The following is a 22984-nucleotide window of genomic DNA, read 5'->3' as shown; positions in this document are numbered from 1 at the left end:
CTAACTAGCGCATTGTACAGTCTTAACATTACTTCCCTTGTTTTAAATTCTACACTTTTGACAATATACCCTTGCATTCTGTTTGCCTTTTTTATTGCTTCCCCACATTGCTTGGATGGAGAAAGTGAGGAGTCCACATAGACTCCTAGGTCTTTCTCATGCGTTACTTCATCTAGATCTGTACCTCCCATAGTGTAATTATAGTGGACATTTTTGTTACCTGCATGTATTACCTTGCACTTATCCACATTGAATTTCACTTGCCAGGTGTCGGCCCACAACTGAATATTATCTAAGTCCCTCTGAATAGCCTGTGCTGCCGAGATTGTATCTGCTGAGCCACCTATTTTAGTATCATCTGCAAATTTGACAAGTTTGCTCACTATCCCAGAGTCCAGATCATTAATAAAGATTAGAAAAAGCAAAGGCCCTAGTACTGATCCCTGTGGAACTCCACTAACAACCTCACTCCAGTTAGAAGCAACTCCTCTAATCGACACCCTCTGCTTCCTATACATCAACCAGTTCATAATCCATCTACTTACATTACATTTATACCTACTGTGACACAAATTGGCATTCATGACACTAGTACAGAGTCCTACCAAGGCTGGTAAAGGGTAATTGTCCCAGTGAAAACCATTGGTGCTGTGGGCCAATGAAATAAAACGTATGCGTCGCTTCAGACAAGTATCACATTACCTCTACACTGGAATACAGTATGCACATGAAACTCAGCACCTATGTCTATATCTGTGCATTGAACATAAGTTTGTGAGGTACACGATTAAGCCGCAATGTTGAATTTAACGTGTCCACGTGCAAAAATGAAAATGGCTACTACTCCGGATCTCTAAAGCCCAGTGCCCTGAAACTTTGCATGTATTAAATACACACTGCTATGTATCACGTCTGCAAGAGACAAGTGACTGTGTGCAACAACATGGCAGCCACAAGAAAATGACTTTGCACATATGCAAAATACACATATTTATAAAAGCATGAAATTGATCCCAGAAAAACCTATCAGCAAAATTAAAAAACTCACCAAATTGTGTTACATTATGTCACTTATGACAGCAAATATCTTCGCAAATATCTTCAGAACTGTAGCCTAATGTACTTAAATTGTTAGTGATTAGACTAGTACAAAGATCTGTCAAAGTTGATGAACCCAAGTTGATAGGACACAAAACCTGGCTGCTAGCACACCAACCAAAATGACAGCTTCACATGTCAGCCACAACATGACAGTCCTTATGTAGACCTCTACCTCCATCATGTGGCTAAACTTGAGAATTACATTCTGCATGTTGAATGACACAATAATGAAAACTTCATATATATGCTAGGAATAAGTAAAATGCAATGGAACCTTACAGAAGTGATGCATGCAAGCAAGAGATTAATATTATAGTCCAGTGACACTGAAATGTGCACTTCAAGTGTCAAAAGATTGAAAACCTCAAATGTATACTACAGTGGATTAGAATTGAAAATTACACATTTAACAACACATGCATTTAAACAAATGCCTGCTCAAATCTGAAACCTACTGATGCATGCAACTTCTAGTTATTATTATTATTTTTCCGCCGTTTTTTTCAATAGCCTATAAAAACCAAACCGCTCGACGAAAACTCATGAAACTTCATACAGTGATAGATGGCTATGTAGTGCTATGCCATGTGCAATATGGAGGCCATATGTCACATGGTCTCGTGGCCATAGTGGCTTAAGTGACACATTTTGGAAAATCTATAAAAATATTCTTCTCCGAAACTGCAGACGGGACAGATGTGAAACTTGGTGTGTAAAGTTATGTTATAGCCTATATTCAGATTTGTTCTAGACAAGTCGATAAGTCACATGGTTTGGTAGCCATATTGGATTGGCCAAGAATCTTCTTCTCCGAAACGCTTGGTCTGATTGATACGAAATTTTCTACACGTGACCTTGGCTAGCTCCTCTATCAGATTTGTTCAAGGCAAGTTGATTGTGTAACAAGATGGCCGCCATGAGCCGATCAAATTTCAGAGATGGTCAAGTTGGAAATAAATGCATATGGTGCAGTATGGAACTATGTTAGAATGTATTGAACTGTTTAATACTTGACAGGATTGATCCCATGAGCAATATGGTGGTCACTGGTCATTATTATTATTATTATACTTATATTTTCATCTCTTCCACCAGAATATGTTCAAATCCCTATAACTTTTGAACCGATGTCTAAAAAGTCACCAAACTTGGCATGGATGTAGGAGTCTATGGCATGGTCACTCAACCACAAAATGGAGGTATCATGTAACACGGTTTGGCAGCCATCTTGATTGTAGTCCAAACAAAAAATGACAGTTTTCAAACACCGTTTTCTCAGGAACGGTAAAGAGTTGAGATATGAGACTTACAGAACATACCGCTTATGTTAATACTTGATTTGGCTATTTCCAAAAATGTATAAGTCATACAGTATGGCAACCATCTTGGATTATGCTGAAAACACTTCAGCCTAGATTTCTCATAAACCCTTAAACTGGCTGATGTATGCTTTGGTATACAGTATCTTTGGACTGTTTTCTATACATATTCTAAATTAAAAGTTCCTACATAGAAAAACATGGCAGTAATGAACAAAAGATTTTGACTAACTGTACATTTTGTTCAATTTTAAGCCTGCAATGACACACTGTCACCACTGGTAGCAGCATATACCACAAAGAGCACTGAGAAAAACAACGAAGCGGCCATGTACATGTACATGTACATCGTAACAACAAAGCACCATCAGTCACTTGCCACAGTGGAAACTATTGTTTTAAACACAGAGACACTTCTGCATGCAAATACAAATAGTGGAAACTGAGATGTGTTTGTAGTGAGGGTTGTTTCAGCTGTAGAGACCGTGAAGGAAGGTGAGGGAGAAACTGAAAGTGAAACTAAAAAATAGGATAAAATGTGATTCACATGGATCATAAATACACGTTTTATCAAATAAATACATGAACATGAACAGTGGTACAACAGCAATGACGTTGCTGAATCTGTAGTGGTGGGTTATTGCTTTCAAATTAAAGTAATTTCAAACTGAGATCACAACGAGTGCGTGACTTCCTGTTTATATAATGTTAACGATGCAATACGGGGGGCATATATTTGTCCTCTTCTCTCTCAGTGAAATCGTATCTTATGGTGACATATTATATACTGATCTGTGCAGAATCGCTTGGTCTTTGCTGTAGAGTTGAAAGGGTGAACATGAGACGTATACTGTGCGAGCTACACCCGAAAAAACGGACGTACTCGGAATTTGGCATGTATATCGTAACATTAAAAGACTCGGTCACAATCAGTCACTTTCAACACTATTATAATGTGAAGTATTAGTTTAAACACAGACATTTCTGCATCCAGATTCAAATACTGTCATCTGAGATTTGTTTATAGTGAGGGATTGTTTAAGCAACTTTGACTGAAATAACCACTCGTTACAACCGAGGTATGCAGCAAAGCATTTGTGAAGCCACAACACGTATAACCTTGAGGCGGATGGGCTACAACAGCAGAAGACCCCACCGGGTACCACTCATCTCCACTACAAATAGGAAAAAGAGGCTACAATTTGCACAAGCTCACCAAAATTGGACAGTTGAAGACTGGAAAAATGTTGCCTGGTCTGATGAGTCTCGATTTCTGTTGAGACATTCAGATGGTAGAGTCAGAATTTGGCGTAAACAGAATGAGAACATGGATCCATCATGCCTTGTTACCACTGTGCAGGCTGGTGGTGGTGGTGTAATGGTGTGGGGGATGTTTTCTTGGCACACTTTAGGCCCCTTAGTGCCAATTGGGCATCGTTTAAATGCCACGGCCTACCTGAGCATTGTTTCTGACCATGTCCATCCCTTTATGACCACCATGTACCCATCCTCTGATGGCTACTTCCAGCAGGATAATGCACCATGTCACAAAGGTCGAATCATTTCAAATTGGTTTCTTGAACATGACAATGAGTTCACTGTACTAAACTGGCCCCCACAGTCACCAGATCTCAACCCAATAGAGCATCTTTGGGATGTGGTGGAACGGGAGCTTCGTGCCCTGGATGTGCATCCCACAAATCTCCATCAACTGCAAGATGCTATCCTATCAATATGGGCCAACATTTCTAAAGAATGCTTTCAGCACTTTGTTGAATCAATGCCACGTAGAATTAAGGCAGTTCTGAAGGCGAAAGGGGGTCAAACACAGTATTAGTATGGTGTTCCTAATAATCCTTTAGGTGAGTGTATATATATTTTATGTTGTTGTTCAGCTTGGCTACTCTGTTGACTCGCCGGCTATGTATTATGTTGTGTTTTTCATTGGGTCTGTGGCCCCGTTCCTATGGGATCAGGGGGTCCACTGCCATGATAATGTTCGGACGCTGCACAGGTTGCTTGATTGCCCAAGCCAGATATTGTGCAAGTAGATACGGCCTCACTCCTAGCTGCACTAGTAGAGCAGCCGGCCTTGCTATTGTAAGCGGAGGCCATGCAAGTTAACCTCTATAGCCCCGCTTTGTATATGCTGATTCTTGACAGTTTCCCAATAGAGCATGACTGCGGTCCTTACTCTTGGGCGGCTCAGGAGCAGCCCTACATGGCCTCTGAGATTACTGTCTGGAGTTGTGTTGCTGAGGTCCCCTAGCGGTGCACCTCGGGGCAGTCTCCCCTATCAGCTCAACTGCCTCCTCCCTTGCGACAGTTTTGTTATACAGTAATCCCTCCCCCTTGGGCAGTGCTTCCGACTTGACAGATAATGATAGGTTGTGAATACAACCCTGGTTATCTGAAAAAGAAAGCACTGCCCAAGGGTTGCAAGGTCGCGGCGGGAGTCCTGCTCCCGGCAAAAGAGGATGAATCTGCGCTTTATAGAATAGGAAGTGGGAAGGGACCTGTTCTGAGTGACGAGCGCAGGGGCCAATGGCAGCTTTGATAGAGTGATGTTTCGATCGGGTTACTACGGAAGTGCGCAGAAACCCCTCCCCCTTGGGCAGTGCTTCCATTTTCAGATAATTCGCTGAAGTCAGCCCCATTTTCGTCTGGTTCAACTTCTTAGACACGCAACTGTTTAATATGGACATTATAAGGAGTACAGGTGTGTGACACCTATCAAATGAAACTAGATAACCTGTACTTTAATATTCTGCATAGTTTATCATGATTACACAAACTGTATTACAGTACTACCAAGTGCTTTCACAAAAACAAAATGTTTCTAGAACTTTTGACCGAAAAAATATTTTATGTTGAAACACCACTCATATTGAAATTTGTAGAAGTTGTTTGGTGAAAATAGTATAAGAAATGAAAGAATAATGTGCATTTGAAAAAAACTAGCCTATGCGTAAAAAGTTTTGAGAAAATTCGTAACACAAAATACTCGCAAAAGGGCCATTTCTCTATTATAAGGACCACAAGCATGTGGGACCACTCAAATGAAAGCATACAAACTACATAATCTGTTTCTGCATTCTTGATCATGATTAGACACACTATATTGCAACACTACCACCTTTTTTCCCCCAAGATAAATAATCATACATTTTAAGAATTTATTTAAAAAAAAACAATCTATGTAAACTTACTATTTTCCCTTAAAGTACTAGTCAAAATACAACTTTTAAGACAAACTGGGAGTAACAATCTTTTATAAACTTTATAAAGAACATGATCATTAATAGACATTGTTGACATGTTCCACCCTGCCCTCTCTACAAAAACAAATCGGTAGGACTCCCACCCCTACTGTCAGACTAGCATTGAATGCCACCCCCCTCTTCTGAAACAAAGGTGAAGCCACTTGATTTGATCTTCAATGCCTGTCAGTTATTGAAATCATTCCATTCTTGATTAATTTAAAGTAACTGAGGACTAATCTGGAACAAAATCCAGAAGACAAGGATACTCCAGGACCACCATGTAGCAAACAATGGATTTCTCGACAGCTTATGAATGATTTCTGTTCACTTTCTCGATCACCAGGCATCTTGGGTCACAGAGAGACGACCACCCCAGGACTGGCCTGACCTGGGAAAAGTCCGGTTTGAGAGCTATAAGGTTCGGTACCGACCTGAGCTGGATCTAGTACTGCACGGGGTCACGTGTGACATCGACAGCACTGAGAAGGTATAAATCCATTAGAGGGTGACTATTAGACTGCTAGTATTTTCCATTTAATAGCAAATTAAATTGCAAACTTAATTAAAATAATAATAATAATAATAATAATAATAATAATAATAATAATAATATAATCTCTCTGTTAATGTCAAAAGCCAATGAAAAAATTTAGTTTGTTTCTGTGATTTTGTGATCAATTACTGTGGAGTATGAACATGAAAAAAACATGATTCTTATGAATGTGTCAAAATTATTTTAGAAGCTTTCGAAAATGCTTGAAAAACGCATTAGTCAAAAGTTGTCAGACATAATTTACTCATTGTATTTTCTACTTTTATCTCCTTGTGTTTCCCTCATTTGTTCACTTGTTGCTTGTGGGAAGTTTTAGTTGCAGTCCCAAGTGCTCTCTATAATTCACAGTGCACCTTTTTTTAATCCTAGAAATTAAATCCAATAAATACAATCAAAAGTGTTCCACCTAGCTGAGGCTTTTAAAAACCCACTGAAGTATCCAAACCAAAAGCCAAAAAATTATAGAGCTTTGTTTTATTTAGAAAGTCTCTACACTGTAAGATCATGACCTTTAGACCCCTGTGTCTGTGCTCAGCTCACATTCTCCTGTCCCCCGCTGTCCTCCTAGATTGGAATCGTGGGGAGGACGGGAGCAGGGAAATCCAGCTTGACCAACTGCCTGTTCCGCATCATCGAGGCAGCAGGGGGACGTATTCTGATTGATGGGATTGACATCGCGACCCTGGGGCTGCATGACCTGAGGAGTCACCTCACCATCATCCCGCAGGTACCTTCCCAGCTAACACACTACACTGGGACATTTCAGAATGTTGCTGTAAGGCTGTGTTTTAGTTGTGGCAGAAATAATAGTGCTTTAACATTTAAATTACATTAATTTGATTCTGTCAGACATAATATTGTAGGAAACTTACAGACACTTTGGAGATTTTATTAGTATATATGTTTTAAAGATGCTTCTTTTGTATTTACAAATGTTTTTATTTTTTTATTTTTTTGTTTTGTTTTAATGGAAACATATCTGTAATGAATACCCTTCTTCAAAAAATGTTATATCATTAATCAGTACTGTTTTTGACATTATTTAACAATCAAAGTTTGATATATGTTTTTATGTTTGTTTTATGTTTATACTTAAGTGATATAGAATGATGTATTCCCAATGTAATTTCACAAATTTGTATTATCATCGGTTAATGGTTGAAGAAATTTTATGGTTTTGTGGCTCACAACCTTGAACATACAATTGTACTGACTTTTCAGGGTTGTGGAAAGATAATTTCACAAGAAGATTCTCCCCTTCACTTGAGATCAATAGGGCCTGCATGTATGCACCATGCCGCATTACACACCGCTGCTGCCAAGCTGTGTCTCGTATATGGACACCTCTCGTTCTATGCTGGAGTGGACCCTTGACACAGGCAATTACTCTCTGCCACTGGGGTGGTACTTTTAGTTGGCCACCACCCATCCACTGCTTTGCTGTGTCCCAACTTCAAGCACATTCAACCCACTGCTAGAGTTGCTATAAGTTTATATCTTATTACATTTTTATTTTAACTTTATTTAGGGACATTCTTTTTGTGGGGTGGTGGTGGTTGATTGTGTACAGTTGCAGGACGAGGGCTTTTATAGTTCTTGACTTGGGCAACTCTGCCACACATGTGTGTCTAGCTAGCTACTGGATTGCTTGTTGTGTGTGTTGACTGAATGAGGTTGGTTATAAGTGGTTTGCTAGCATAAACATTCCATTAGGAATATGTAAAAAATTTTGGTCCCAAAGTCACGTAGCACCTCTGCTGATGTTTCATCGGAATGTTTGGGCACAAGTGGTGCACCTGCCTCTTGCCCCAGCATGTCGCTAGCTTGTCTTCACCCGTGCTGGTGTTACCGAACCGACATAGTTGTTCAAGCGGATGCTAGCCATGGGCTGAACACAAGTGCACCATCGCAGCCCATTCTTAAATCATTCCCTAAAAGTATGTTTTGTCAAACCACTCGTGCATTCAATCCGAGCTGGTATCATGAAAGACCATGGCTGGAGTATTCAGTCAACCTGGACACATGCTTTTGCTTCCCCTGTCACAAATTTTGAACCACAGATGATAGAGATGTAATTTTTAGAAAGCGAGGGTTTACAAACTGGAAAATTGCACTAGATAAGAATAAGGGATTTCAAAGGCATGCGTCTAGCCAGTACCATTTGCAAAATACAGTGTCATGTGCAGAAATTAAACAGAGGGAGGAAAGTGTTGAGACCATATCCTATCTCTTAGGGCCTACCCATTAAGAGAATGATAGCTACTATGTCAAAAGCATAGGTGAAGTTGTGAGATTTTTAGCAGTCGTGGAAGCTTTGAAAGTGCTCAGGCAAGTACAAACAGCAAGAGTGATATGTCTGCTGGGCTGTTCATGAAGCACAGCCATATGCCAAAATGGTTTTCGAGCTATCAGGATCTCTTCACTCATTCTTTCATCGGCACTATGTTTCAAATAACTATGATGTCCCTTCTCTTAAAAGATTATAAGAAATAAGGTGGACAAGTCACTATGAAGTAACGAGGTGCCTGGTAGAGAAGCAGGATGCTATCCTTAATATTCTGTCTGAGGTCTCAGAGGACAGTTCAGCAGCAATGGACAATTGCACAGAGGCATCAGGACTGTTAGTGTAGTTGAAAAAGCATCATTTGTTTTAAATAGGTAAATTCCTTTTAAAGGTTCTTGGTGTCTTGAAGCCGGCTAATTCTATTCTTTGTAGATCTGTGCAGTGCTGGGGAGGTCATCAGTTCCTCTTTGCAGGGTTTGAAAGATATCAGAGGAGATGAAATGTGGAGTCATTTTGAGATAGTAGATAGTAGCCCTACCTTAAAGAGAATGAGAACAATGAGCACACAGCTGACAGACAGCATTGTTCTCTCCACATGCAGGATGTGTTTTGAACTGTGATAAGCATCTTGTGAGAATTCGTTCTCTACTTTGTCACAGGTCTTAACCCCCTTCCGTCACACTACGTTACATGATTTGGTCATTTTGGCCCATGATAAGTCAATAACAAATGGCCTTGAGATGGATACGTTTGTTGGGGTTTTTGCAAAAACAAACCGAAGATTGATGTTGTGACTGCTTTTGCCACATATGATTTTTTTTGTGTACAAGTTACCCCATAAAAAGTCAATAACACAAGGCCTTGAATATGAATGTTTGTTTCTTGTAATGATGCTATGAGACAGTTAGTGTTTTTTCTACAGGCTTTGTCTTTTTTTCCACAAAAGTTTGTAATATAGTATGCCTTTTGAGTTTCTAGGCAAATGTTGAGTATGTTTAGGAATGGCTAAAGGAGAATCACAAGGAAAAAAGGAAACCCTAATTGCCACAGACATCTTTACAATTTTCTACTTTTTCATGTTTGAATGGTTAAACAGATGTTTCTTATTAAGATTTTGGTTTTGTTAAACAGTTATTTATATAAATGAAGTAATTGAAGTATTTTTAATAATGATCCATACCTAGTTTGCACAGTTTTTTGTGGCTCCGGAGCTGGAGCTGGTTAAAAGCAGGCACAGCTAGAGCAGCAGTGTGGAGCTGTACCGGAGTTGCTCCGGAGCTGGAACTGGGGCTGCTGGAGCTGGTCCGGAGCTGGAGCACGGGGTCTCCATCAGCTCCGGAGCCGGCCTGGAGCTGGAGCTGAACCACTCTGGAGCCAGCAAATCTGGAGCATTGCCAACCCTACCATATATCATGTTATTGAAGCACATTTTTACTGAAAAGTAAAATAAATCACTATTTAAAATTAACAATAGAAACTAAAATTAAGAAATTACGGTAAATGTTTGCTGAAGATGTTGACTGGAGATCTCCTAAATGACAAGCAAGCTGAGATCACAGTAAAAAATCTAAAGAAAACGAGAAAGTGAGAAAACGTAGACAATGTGGTATAAAATACATAGAATAGAATCAGCCATCCACAGCTGATAGAGAGCCTGCCAGCCCCAGCAGAGACATGTGTTATGTCTGCACACTGACTTACAGTGCTGCAGTGAGTTACATTAACAGATCGTTCTACAGTGTGGGTATTAAGTAGTTATGTCTGATGTACAGTACTGTTATGATATGTCATTGATTACTGTGTTTGGCGTGAAGACTTCGGCTCTCGAGATTAAATCATTACATGTTTACTGGAAACAGCTGTCTCAGTTGTCACTCGTTACACAACATTTAACACAACTTTTAACACAACAATGTGCTCTAGCCCAGCATATATAGTGTGCTGCCCCAGGAGAAGCAGATGGAGAAAAAGTAAGTGTGTAGTAGTTCTTTAAACATGCCATTACTTTTCAGAGTTTTAAAGTTCTGGGTAACGTAACCAAAGGTGTGTAAACTGCAGGCAATTGAAATGGATTTAATCTCATTGTCACTGAAAACATTTAACATAAAACTGCTCATTGACATCCATGGTTTCAGGTTATTAAACTTGAGCAATCAGCCGAGCCTCTCCGCAAATATACATGGACTCATCAATCTGAAGGCAAATGTTTTTTGCTTTAACTTCCTTTAAGTTGAAAGACAATATTCTCGGGCCACATCACCAAATGTATTTTATATGGTTACTTTCATGACAGTAGCAGCAGATGCTTTTTACAAGTGATTTCTGCAGGTGCTACAGAATCAGATCTTTTGCAATTGTGTGGGCTTTGTTGATTATGCTGCAAAAAGGGAGGAAGCATATAAAGCTTTGAATGCTTTTGTGGAAATGTGGTTTCCATTTTAAGCTGGAAGGTCTGGTACATTTGCCATTTGTATTGTCATTGCAAGTGTATGTGCTTTACACTGGGGGTTTTGTTGTTTTTATATATGAATCAAAATGCAATACAATATTTTTGTTTTACTTTGGAGAAATGTAGAATTTCCACTACTTTTGCTTTCAGGTCCTCTTTTTAAAAAGCTTCACATTTTTTGTCACAAACGCATATACACCATAACAAAAATTCAGCATCACTAACGATGTGTTTTTACACATCAGTAAATTACATCAAATGCCTAGCTAATGCAGTGTGTATTTGCATGTCATATATAGCAGTATAAACTAATTTATATGGAATTAAATAGGTGTATTGAGTACTCCCAATTTTGAACTACTGGTCTAGATGAAGACGGCATGATTTAAAGAACATGGAAAAAGTATTTATGTTGATTCGTCATTGTCTGTGTTTGGTTTTATGCAGGATCCTGTGCTTTTCTCTGGGACTTTGAGGATGAACGTCGACCCGTTTGAAAAGTACGCTGATGAAGAGATTTGGAGGGTACTGGAGCTGTCCCATCTGAGGGAGTTCGTGGGGGAGTTACCAGATGGACTGTACCACAAAGTCACTGAAGGGGGAGAGAATCTGAGGTTGGTGAATGTCAATGTACATTCAAAAAAGTACCTTAAGCAGAAGGGCAATTTTAATGAAAATACAAATCTGTGGGATTTGTATTTTAATTAAAATTGCCCTTCTGATTAATGTAGTACAATTCAATAGGCATACAGTTTTTAATTTAGGATATAAAGAAGGTTGCACATAAGACAGGTATTCAGTGCATGTTACTGTGTAGTAGATAATCATTCTCAGAATGTCATCCAGCCATTTCCAACAGCTTTGACAACATTACCGCCATCCTAGCTGGTTCTGTGATCGTAACAATCAAATACTTAATATAATACCAAAATAACAACATACAACATGCTCGTCCTAACCAGTGCCGTGCCATGCTCTTTAACAGAGTGTGCGTTCAGGGGATCCTATCCTCACATGTCAAACCTTTAAACTTTTACAAACCGATCACTTAAAAGAAGGTAAGACATCAATAATGTGTTAATTGCAGAAACAAGATGCATAACATTAATTGATACTTAAAAAATACCACCCTAATTGCATTCATGTCAATGTGTGTTTTCGGTGCCAGGTGATTTGAAACTTGTGAATGCGTTTCTCAAGGATAGAAAAATGCAATGCATTAAATCCCCTTTTTTTGTTGCAAGGCAAGTTGCTTGATCCATGTATCTTCACCGATAGAACATTTGTAAGCATTTAACGTAGTCATAGGTGCCGAGTTTAGAAATTCCCCGGGGGGGGCTGATTTCTCCTGTAAAGGGGGGGGGGTGTTGACGGGGTTTCCTCTGGTAAGATGGGGGGCCAAGAAATAAAAATAATAATAATGGGGGGGGGTTAAAGCACCTGAGCCCCCGCGTAGCCGCCTATGAACGTAGTTACGATTTTGAGAAGATACCTGTTTAAGTTTTCAAGAAAATGTGTTTCACATATCACTGATTAGCAGAAAACAAACCGTGCACCTGCATTCAAATGACAGTGAATGACATACACCTTGACATTAACGTATCAAAATGCAATTTCACTTGTTTAAAAATGCATACACTACAAAATGCAAAGTACAATATGCAAGAAAATTAAACATGCACATCGTAATTACCATTTTAATTGTTTGTACTGTGGATAAAAATAAACAATTTCAATACGTCATCCATATTAGAATGTGAAGTACATTTTGTTTCACTTCTTGAATTCAGCTGCTTTTTTTTTTTAATAAAGGGAAAAAAAGTATTCCAAAAGTAATCTAAAAGTATTATGATTATGTTACTGTCTTGGAGTAATGTATTGGATTAGGTTACAGATTATTTTCAAAACAAGGTAATCAGTATTCTGTAACGGAAAAGTAACCGTCTAGCAAAGTAACCCTCCCAACCCTGATTGCGGCTAAGTTGGAACAAGGCCCCTGCAACTGTTGTGTAAGGAAATTCCTATTCTTAATGCACAACCTCCACTTGTGTTCTCAGGTTCTTGTTTCCTTGTGCAGCATTCACTGCATGAAATTAAAGGTTTACAAAATCTGCAAACTCTTTGTAAACTCAAGTAATCTAGTTTAATACATTCACATAGTGTGTAAACTGCTTTAAATCTGCTTACCTAGTAGCTCACCATGAATATTTGTACAGCTGGTTTGCATACTGTAAACTTCATGTTTACAGAATAAAGTAAGGTGTAAACTTAAGGTTCACAAACATATATGTATGGGGTCCAAGGTGTAAGATATACAGTGAGGGAAAAAAGTATTTGATCCCCTGCTGATTTTGTGCGTTTGCCCACTGACAAATAAATGATCAGTCTATAATTTTAATGGTAGGTGTATTTTAACAGTGAGAGACAGAATAACAACAAACAAATCCAGAAAAACGCATTTCAAAAAAGTTATAAATTGATTTGCATGTTAATGAGTGAAATAAGTATTTGATCCCCTATCAATCAGCAAGATTTCTGGCTCCCAGGTGTCTTTTATACAGGTAACGAGCTGAGATTAGGAGCTCTCTCTTAAAGGGAGTGCTCCTAATCTCAGCTCGTTACCTGTATAAAAGACACCTGTCCACAGAAACAATCAATCAATCAGATTCCAAACTCTCCACCATGGCCAAGACCAAAGAGCTGTCCAAGGATGTCAGGGACAAGATTGTAGACCTACACAAGGCTGGAATGGGCTACAAGACCATCGCCAAGCAGCTTGGTGAGAAGGTGACAACAGTTGGTGCGATTATTCGCAAATGGAAGAAACACAAAATAACTGTCAGTCTCCCTCGGTCTGGGGCTCCATGCAAGATCTCACCTCGTGGAGTTTCAATGATCATGAGAACGGTGAGGAATCAGCCCACACCTACACGGGAGGATCTTGTTAATGATCTCAAGGCAGCTGGGACCATAGTCACCAAGAAAACAATTGGTAACACACTATGCCGTGAAGGACTGAAATCCTGCAGCGCCCGCAAGGTCCCCCTGCTCAAGAAAGCACATGTACAGGCCCGTCTGAAGTTTGCCAATGAACATCTGAATGATTCAGAGGAGAACAGAGTGAAAGTGTTGTGGTCAGATGAGACCAAAATCGAGCTCTTTGGCATCAACTCAACTCGCCGTGTTTGGAGGAGGAGGAATGACCCCAAGAACACCATCCCCACCGTCAAAAATGGAGGTGGAAACATTATGCTTTGGGGGTGTTTTTCTGCTAAGGGAACAGGACAACTGCACCGCATCAAAAGGACGATGGACGGGGCCATGTACCGTCAAATCTTGGGTGAGAACCTCCTTCCCTCAGCCAGGGCATTGAAAATGGGTCGTGGATGGGTATTCCAGCATGACAATGACCCAAAACACACAGCCAAGGCGACAAAGGAGTGGCTTAAGAAGAAGCACATTAAGGTCCTGGAGTGGCCTAGCCAGTCTCCAGACCTTAATCCCATAGAAAATCTGTGGAGGGAGCTGAAGGTTCGAGTTGCCAAATGTCAGCCTCAAAACCTTAATGACTTGGAGAGGATCTGCAAAGAGGAGTGGGACAAAATCCCTCCTGAGATGTGTGCAAACCTGGTGGCCAACTACAAGAAACGTCTGACCTCTGTGATTGCCAACAAGGGTTTTGCCACCAAGTACTAAGTCGAAGGGGTCAAATACTTATTTCCCTCATTAACATGCAAATCAATTTATAACTTTTTTGAAATGTGTTTTTCTGGATTTTTTTTTTGGTTATTCTGTCTCTCACTGTTAAAATACACCTACCATTAAAATTATAGACTGATCATTTCTTTGTCAGTGGGCAAACATACAAAATCAGCAGGGGATCAAATACATTTTTCCCTCACTGTATAATAAACAGCCCCATTAACAGTTTTCTCAAATGACCACGCCACCCTCTGTCTTAGTGAGGGACCTCAATCAATTATCCTCAAAGTATATTATTGGTGGGCACTTCAGCAGCATGGACACCAAAAACAAATATTTGTTTTTATTTACACAACTAGATCTCTAAAAGATAAAGTAAAGCTCTCACACATGGGGAAGGTACATATAGCTCCAAATGTATAGGAATGTAATCTTTCAAGTTATTCCTACTTCGTCCAAAAATCATATGATTATAGGGTCAACAGGCATCCACACAAATATTACAACAATAAGAAAAATTTGTATGTCAAAAAAAAGGTTTAAAAAAACACCAAAACAACCTTGTGTTCTAAAATCAGCATGTCAACCAAACAAAATTAAAATACACAGTAGAAACTTCCCTGTTCTTAAAACATTCCATAAAAACCTTGTCTTGAGCCTTGCCCACATATATCAAACAATACAAGAGATCTAGTATAAAACACATAGCATAAACATCAACACTTTAACAGTAAAAGAAGAGTATGCAAGGTGAGAGGGACAGCACACAACACACATTATGTCTGAACGTATACTTCTCACCCAGCTCCACAATACTGTAATTGGCCACCATTTAAAAGGACGTTGTGCATTGGATTGGTCCCAGCAACCAGGACAACCCAGTGAGCACAGCACGAGATGCATTTCCATGGCAACAGGAGCACAGAAGCACATGGAAAGACATACAAACAATTTAAATCAAGACAGCCCTAAAACACATTCTTTTAAAATAGATTATAAAATAATCATAATAATAGTAAAAACAAGGATAATCTGGTCAATTAATAAAAATCCAACAAAAATGTTCCACTATATTTGCAACCATATGCTAGTGACAAAAATATTTTTAAATTGACATTAACACAATAGACAACAGTGATACCTTCTTTCAATGAACACAACAGACAATATAGACAACCTCTCCACCCACCTCACCCCCAAAACTGCTTCATTATGGATACATCCCTGAGCATTTGTTTTATATAAATTAAGTTATATAAAAAAGTATTAACTTTGCAGAAACAAAATGTGATTATATGATAATACATTGTAACACCATAACAAGAACAAGGTAATATAGTACAAATATAAAACTATGAAGAAACAGTAACAACCAATAAACACTAGTGATTTGAGAATGTTTGAGAATATGTAAGACTGCCGAGACCTACTCCTGTTACTTTAAAAAATAAACATGTTAATAGATTTTATTTATCAATTAATGAAATCCAAAGTGAGTAAACAGAATAAAAAATCTACATCAAATCAATATTTGGTGTGACCATAGGGGTTCTGTGTGGGCCATACCATCACTTTCAGGACTTCTTGTTCTTTACGCTGAAGATAGTTCTTAATGACTTTTGCTGTATGTTTGGGGTCGTTGTCATGCTGCAGAATAAATATGAGGCCAATCAGGTGCCTCCCTGATGGTATTGCATGATGGATAAATATCTCCCTGTACTTCTCAGCATTGAGGAGACCATTAATTCTGACCAAATTCCCAACTCCATTTGCAGAAATGCAGCCCCAAACGTGCAAGGAACCTCCACCATGCTTCACTGTTGCCTGCAGACACTCATTCATATACTGCTCTCCAGCCCTTCAACAAACAAACCTGCCTTCTGCAACAGCCAAATATTTCAAATTTTGACTCATCAGTCCAGAGCACCCGCTGCAATTTTTCTGCACCACAGTTCCTGTGTTTTTGTGCATAGTTGAGTCGCTTGGCCTTGTTTCCACATCGGAGGTATGGCTTTTTGGCCGCAAGTCTTCCATAAAGGCCACTTCTGCCAGACTTCTCCAGACAGTAGATGGGTGTACCAGGGTCCCACTGTTTTCTACCAATTCTGAGCTGATCTGGACATCTTCCCATTGCGAAGGGAAGTAAGCATGATGTGTCTTTCCTCTGCTGCAGTAAGTTTCCTTGGCTGACCACTGTGTCTACGGTCCTCAGCGTTGCCCGTTTCTTTGTTCTTCTTCAAAAGAGCTTGGACAGCACATCTGGAAACCCCTGTCTGCCTTGAAATTTCTGCCTGGCAGAGACCTTGCTGATGCAGTATAACCACCTTGTGTCTTGTTGCTGTTCTTTGTCTTGCCATGGTGTATGACTCTTGACAGTAAACTGTCTTCAGCAACCTCACCTTGTTAGCTGAGTTTGGCTGTTCCTCACCCAGTTTTATTCCTCCTCCACAGCTGTTTCTGTTTCAGTTAATGATTGTGTTTCAACATATTGAATTGATGATCATAGCAACTGTTTGGTATAGCTGTTTAATCATACACCTGACTATATGCCTACAAAATCCCTGACTTTGTGCAAGTGTACCTAGAAGAATTGATGCTGTTTTTAAGGCAAAGTGTGGTCACACCAAACATGGATTAGTTTTAGATTTTTCTTCTGTTCACTCACTTTGCATTTAATTAATTAATAAATATAATCTATTAACATGTCTATTTTTGAAAGCATTCTTACTTTACAGCATTTTTTCACACCTGCCTAAAACAGTACAGCCATAACATTATGACCACCTGCCTAAAATTGTGTAGGTCCCCCTTCTGCCACCAAAACAGCCCTGACCCGTCGAGGCATGGACTCCACTAGACCTCTGAAGGTGTGCTGTGGTATCTGGCACCAAGACGTTAGCACCAGCTGCTTTAAGTCCTGTAAGTTGCGAGCTGGGGCATCCATGGATCGGACTTGTTTGTCCAGCCCATCCCACAGATGCTCGATTGGATTGAGATCTGGGGAATTTGGAGGACAAATCAACACCTTGAACTCGTGATTCGTCAGACCAGGCCACCTTCTTCCATTGCTCTGTGGTCCAGTTCTGATGCTCACGTTGCCCATTGTAGGTGCTTTCGGCAGTGGACAGGGTTCAGCATGTGCACCCTGACTGGTCTGTGCCTACGCAGCCCCATAAGCAACAAACTGCGATGCACTGTGTTTTCTGACACCTTTCTATCAAAACCAGCATTAACTTTTTCAGCAATTTGAGCTACAGTAGCTCGTCTGTTGGATCGGACCACACGGGCCAGCCTTCGCTCCCCACATGCATCAGTGAGCCTTGGCCACCCATGACCCTGTCGCCGGTTCACCGCTTTTTCTTCCTTGGACCACTTTTGATATGTACTGACCGCTGCAGACCGGGAACACCCCACAAGAGCTACAGTTTTGGAGATGCTCTGACCCAGTCATCTAGCCATCACAATTTGGCCCTTGTCAAAGTTACTCAGAAGTTACTAACCAACCAATCACATGGCAGTTGCTTCAATGCATTTAGGGGTGTGGTCCTGGTCAAGACAATCTCCTGAACTCCAAACTGAATGTCTGAATGGGAAAGAAAGGTGATTTAAGCAATTTTGAACGTGGCATGGTTGTTGGTGCCAGACGGGCCGGTCTGAGTATTTCACAATCTGCTCAGTTACTGGGATTTTCACGCACAACCATTTCTAGGGTTTACAAAGAATGGTGTGAAAAGGGAAAAAAGAATGGGTCGACTGATTCAAGCTGATAGAAGAGCAACTTTGACTGAAATAACCACTCGTTACAACCGAGGTATGCAGCAAAGCATTTGTGAAGCCACAACACGTACAACCTTGAGGCGGATGGGCTACAACAGCAGAAGACCCCACCGGGTACCACTCATCTCCACTACAAATAGGAAAAAGAGGCTACAATTTGCACAAGCTCACCAAAATTGGACAGTTGAAGACTGGAAAAATGTTGCCTGGTCTGATGAGTCTCGATTTCTGACATTCAGATGGTAGAGTCAGAATTTGGCGTAAACAGAATGAGAACATGGATCCATCATGCCTTGTTACCACTGTGCAGGCTGGTGGTGGTGGTGTAATGGTGTGGGGGATGTTTTCTTGGCACACTTTAGGCCCCTTAGTGCCAATTGGGCATCGTTTAAATGCCACGGCCTACCTGAGCATTGTTTCTGACCATGTCCATCCCTTTATGACCACCATGTACCCATCCTCTGATGGCTACTTCCAGCAGGATAATGCACCATGTTACAAAGGTCGAATCATTTCAAATTGGTTTCTTGAACATGACAATGAGTTCACTGTACTAAACTGGCCCCCACAGTCACCAGATCTCAACCCAATAGAGCATCTTTGGGATGTGGTGGAACGGGAGCTTCGTGCCCTGGATGTGCATCCCACAAATCTCCATCAACTGCAAGATGCTATCCTATCAATATGGGCCAACATTTCTAAAGAATGCTTTCAGCACCTTGTTGAATCAATGCCATGTAGAATTAAGGCAGTTCTGAAGGCGAAAGGGGTTAAACACAGTATTAGTATGGTGTTCCTAATAATCCTTTAGGTGAGTGTATAGTGTATATATATATATACAGTGAGGGAAAAAGTATTTGATCCCCTGCTGATTTTGTACGTTTGCCCACTGACAAATAAATTATCAGTCTATAATTTTAATGGTAGGTGTATTTTAACAGTGAGAGACAGAATAACAACAAAAAAATCCAGAAAAACACATTTCAAAAAAGTTATAAATTGATTTGCATGTTAACAAGGGAAATAAGTATTTGATCCCCTATCAATCAGCAAGATTTCTGGCTCCCAGGTGTCTTTTATACAGGAACCACAATTTCCAACCCTATTTACTGATGTCTTTCCCATAGATCTAAATGCAGATGTAAGTTTTATCACTGTTCCTATTGAAACACTAGCCAGTTGAGCAGTCTTTGTGACAGAAGTTCCTGCCATTCTTGCCCCAATAATGACCCCTCTTTTCAAACTCTTGCCATATTGATCGAAAATCGATGTCAACTGGGCCTGCTCTGCATTTTTATACATGCCACAGAGCATGATAGGATGTTAATTGCTTCATTGTTTCATGCAGTACACCTGTTTGGAGGCATCTGTATTGATTATGTTCTTCCACTCATTTATTCAGGTTCTTCCTTTAATTTGTCACCCATCTGTACATTATCTTCAATAAATAAGAAAAAATGTTACAAAAACAAATGTAGAATTATATTGTGTTGTTATATGGCGTCAGCTAATGTCACCACCGGCATTCAGAATACACTTCAAAACAATCGCTCAGATGTCCTAGTTGAGGCGAGGCCTGGCACAATAGATAGAGATAGAGTCATTCTAGATGTGTTCCCTGCCCTCTTCACTGACTTCACTTCCTGTTTGGTATCATAACAACAAACTTAATCCTTAGTACCATACTAAAGCTGAGTACTAAAGCTGAGTCAGTGCAATGGGTACTAACTTTAATAGGCAGCTGGGGATAATCCCGAGATAGTACCGTACTATCTAGAACGCAATTTAATACGCAGCTACTAGTACGCAGTACTAATTCTGCAAGTTCGTTACAATTGACCCCAAATGTCTATCCACCAGTAGTTACTGGTAAACTGAAAGACAATTACCTTCAGCTCCAGCCAATCACATGTTGCAATCGTGAAGGACTTGAAGTCCTCGCATGCCTCCAGAATGTGGCTAAAGTGGTCTGTGAACAACTTCAGCTCCTCCAGGCCAAATGCATCAATGTCATCTGGCCAGCTGGAGTGGTCAAAGAGAGTGGAGGCGGCTTTCAAGATTCCTGTTTCCAGGTTTCCAAAATGCTGAGACACAAAAAGACAGAAGTCATCCACAAGTTTCTCTCTTACTTCTCTGAAGGTAGTGTCATCATTTTCTTTTCTACAGAGTGCCACATTTCTGAAGGTCCAACATCCTCAAGGAATTGTTGGAGTCTTGGTCCTGGATATGTCTAAATCACAATGGAAATAAGTTACTTTTGAGTAAAAATATTACCACCAGTACACACAAACACACACAAAACAGAAACACAGACACAGTATGTCTTCAAGTATTTAGTCTGATGGGCAAATAAATGGGCAAGTATTGAAACTCACCTTCATGGCTACAAGAGTCAGCGTGGTTGTCTGCATTCCATCGCACACCATCTAAAGGGTGAGGCCATCATGCTGGAACAGCAGACTGAGCTCCTTCAGCTCCTGGAGGACATCCAGCATCAAATGGATGAAGAGCAGCATCTTGTATTGTTTCAAAGTATGCTGAATGCTTTTGGCCCTCCCCTTCATGGCGTCACTTACTTCTCTGTTGTTGATGTCACTGGCCTGGTTCTCAAAGTGAACCACAGTAGCTGGGTAGTTTTGCATTAGAGAATTAAGTGCTTGGGATGTGTATGGCAGCCACCTGGTGCTGTCCATCTTGCTCGGCTTCAACAGATCCATTGCCATAGCCTCCCCCACTGCTTGGAGCTCTCTTATGGCCTTAGAAGACTGATGGTATTTTTTGTAGATACCATTCAGAGTACGTTTTAGGTCTGCTAGCATAGACAAGGCCTTGACACTGTCCAGGGCAACAAGCTCAAGGCGATGTGCCACACACCAGATGCTTACCAGTGACTCGCACAGCTCTTGTTTAATCATTGCAGCAACTCAATTGTTGATCCCCAACATGACTGAGGCCCCATCTCATCCAAACCCCACCAAGCAGGTCTTCAGGTCCTTCTCTTCAACACCAAGATTTCTCATGCCACTGAGGATGGCATCAACGATACCCTGGCTGTTAGCATGATCCAACATAACCATATTAACCAGGTGGTTAAATGTCAACCCATCTTCAACATAGGTAATGTAGATCAGCTCTTGGTCCTGAACTGACCTATCTTGGGAGGAGTCTGACATTAGAGAGAAGAATCTTGCCTTCTTTATCTTGCATTCAAGTCATACACTGACTGATAGCTCCAATGAATGAGCAACATGCCTGGTCATTTCTATACATTTTTCCTAGGTCCAACCTCTTCATATGGTGGAGCTTCATCAGCTTGGGAAAACTTGTAAAAGCATCCTCTTCTTTAGCAATATGGTGAGAAATGTTGAAGAGCTTGACTAGTTTGTCTTTAACTGCCTGGTCCATCTTGCCCAACGCCTTTGTCAGAGGGGCTTTTTGCAGATCTTTCTTTGATGCCAGAGTCTTCTCACAATCTTTATGCACTATTACGTCAGCATTGTCTTTCAGGGTTCACACCCTAATCTTGTTCCCGCTGACACCATGGAACATGGTGTTTCCATTTGCTTTTGTTGGTACTGCTCTACAGGTTTCACAGTACATTAAGGCAGCCTCATTATAATAACAAGCAAATTTGAAGTCCTTCTTCCAGTCTGGCAGCCATTTCCTCCTCCTTTTGACCTTATATCTGCTGCTGTTGTCATTGGGCATTGATGCCACCAATAAATAGATAAACAAATTAAATAAATATCAGGTTATTCATCTTTAATTCATATACAATAGCTGCTGCATTGGTGTAGCCTAAATTGGCATGCAGTAACTATTAGAATTAATTGCAGTTATGAATTGAGTTAAAATGCCAGTCAATTTTGATAAAGATAATTGAAAATATAATGTAGGATTATTAACATTAACAAAACATTACAAAACATAAACATTTTGATTCTGTTGTAGCTGTATTGGTGTAGCCTAAATTGCAATTCCTCTTGACACCACAGGGTGGTATCAGAGTCAAATCAAGATGATGACCACATTCGTGAGCTGTACTCTCAATAAGGCTGGTCATTTAGCTACCTTGGCATAGCTAGCTAGCTTATCGTTAGCTAGCTCGGTAGTTGTCATTACCTTGGTGTAATTGACGTGATGGTCTGCAGGCTGTCTTGTCACGTCGGCAGTGGCTGTGGTAGTGGCACTGGCGGCACTGGCACCTGTCTCCTCTGTCTCTTCCACTCTCACTCTTTTAAAAAATCACAGAAGTTCACCACTCACCATGGTTGGTTCTCGGAAGTTCTTGGCTTGTGGAACATTTCTTCAGTTTATGAAAATGGCGCGAAACGCCAGAGTGCATTGAATTGTGAGTCTCACAATTGGGTTCCAATAGATTCCATAGTCACAACGTCAGATTCCACTAGCCTGAATGATGCAATCCACATATTTGGACAGTGAGGAAGAAGTCAACATTTTTTAACAGTGTGCATTCCTTTCAAGTCAGGCAGATCATACAACCATATTCTCTTGATACTATACAGACAATTCAAA

At 40.3% G+C, this 22984-nt stretch overlaps 1 protein-coding gene across 2 annotated transcripts in view; it reads left to right on the top strand.

The window, feature by feature from the left end:
• Nucleotides 1-22984, top strand: part of abcc2 (ATP binding cassette subfamily C member 2) — a 125007-nt gene that overhangs the window by 97275 nt on the left and 4748 nt on the right. For both annotated transcript variants that reach the window (XM_066693957.1, XM_066693955.1), the window contains 3 exons: nt 6027-6170; nt 6805-6963; nt 11417-11583. In XM_066693957.1, the coding sequence (XP_066550054.1) occupies nt 6027-6170; nt 6805-6963; nt 11417-11583 (470 nt within the window). The remainder of the gene's footprint in view (nt 1-6026; nt 6171-6804; nt 6964-11416; nt 11584-22984) is intronic.

This window comes from Amia ocellicauda, chromosome 20 (genome assembly GCF_036373705.1).
Source record: "Amia ocellicauda isolate fAmiCal2 chromosome 20, fAmiCal2.hap1, whole genome shotgun sequence".
Lineage (NCBI taxonomy): Eukaryota > Metazoa > Chordata > Actinopteri > Amiiformes > Amiidae > Amia > Amia ocellicauda.
The sequence above is the reverse complement of the archived record's forward strand: the minus strand, read 5'-3'. Positions and strand labels throughout refer to the sequence as shown.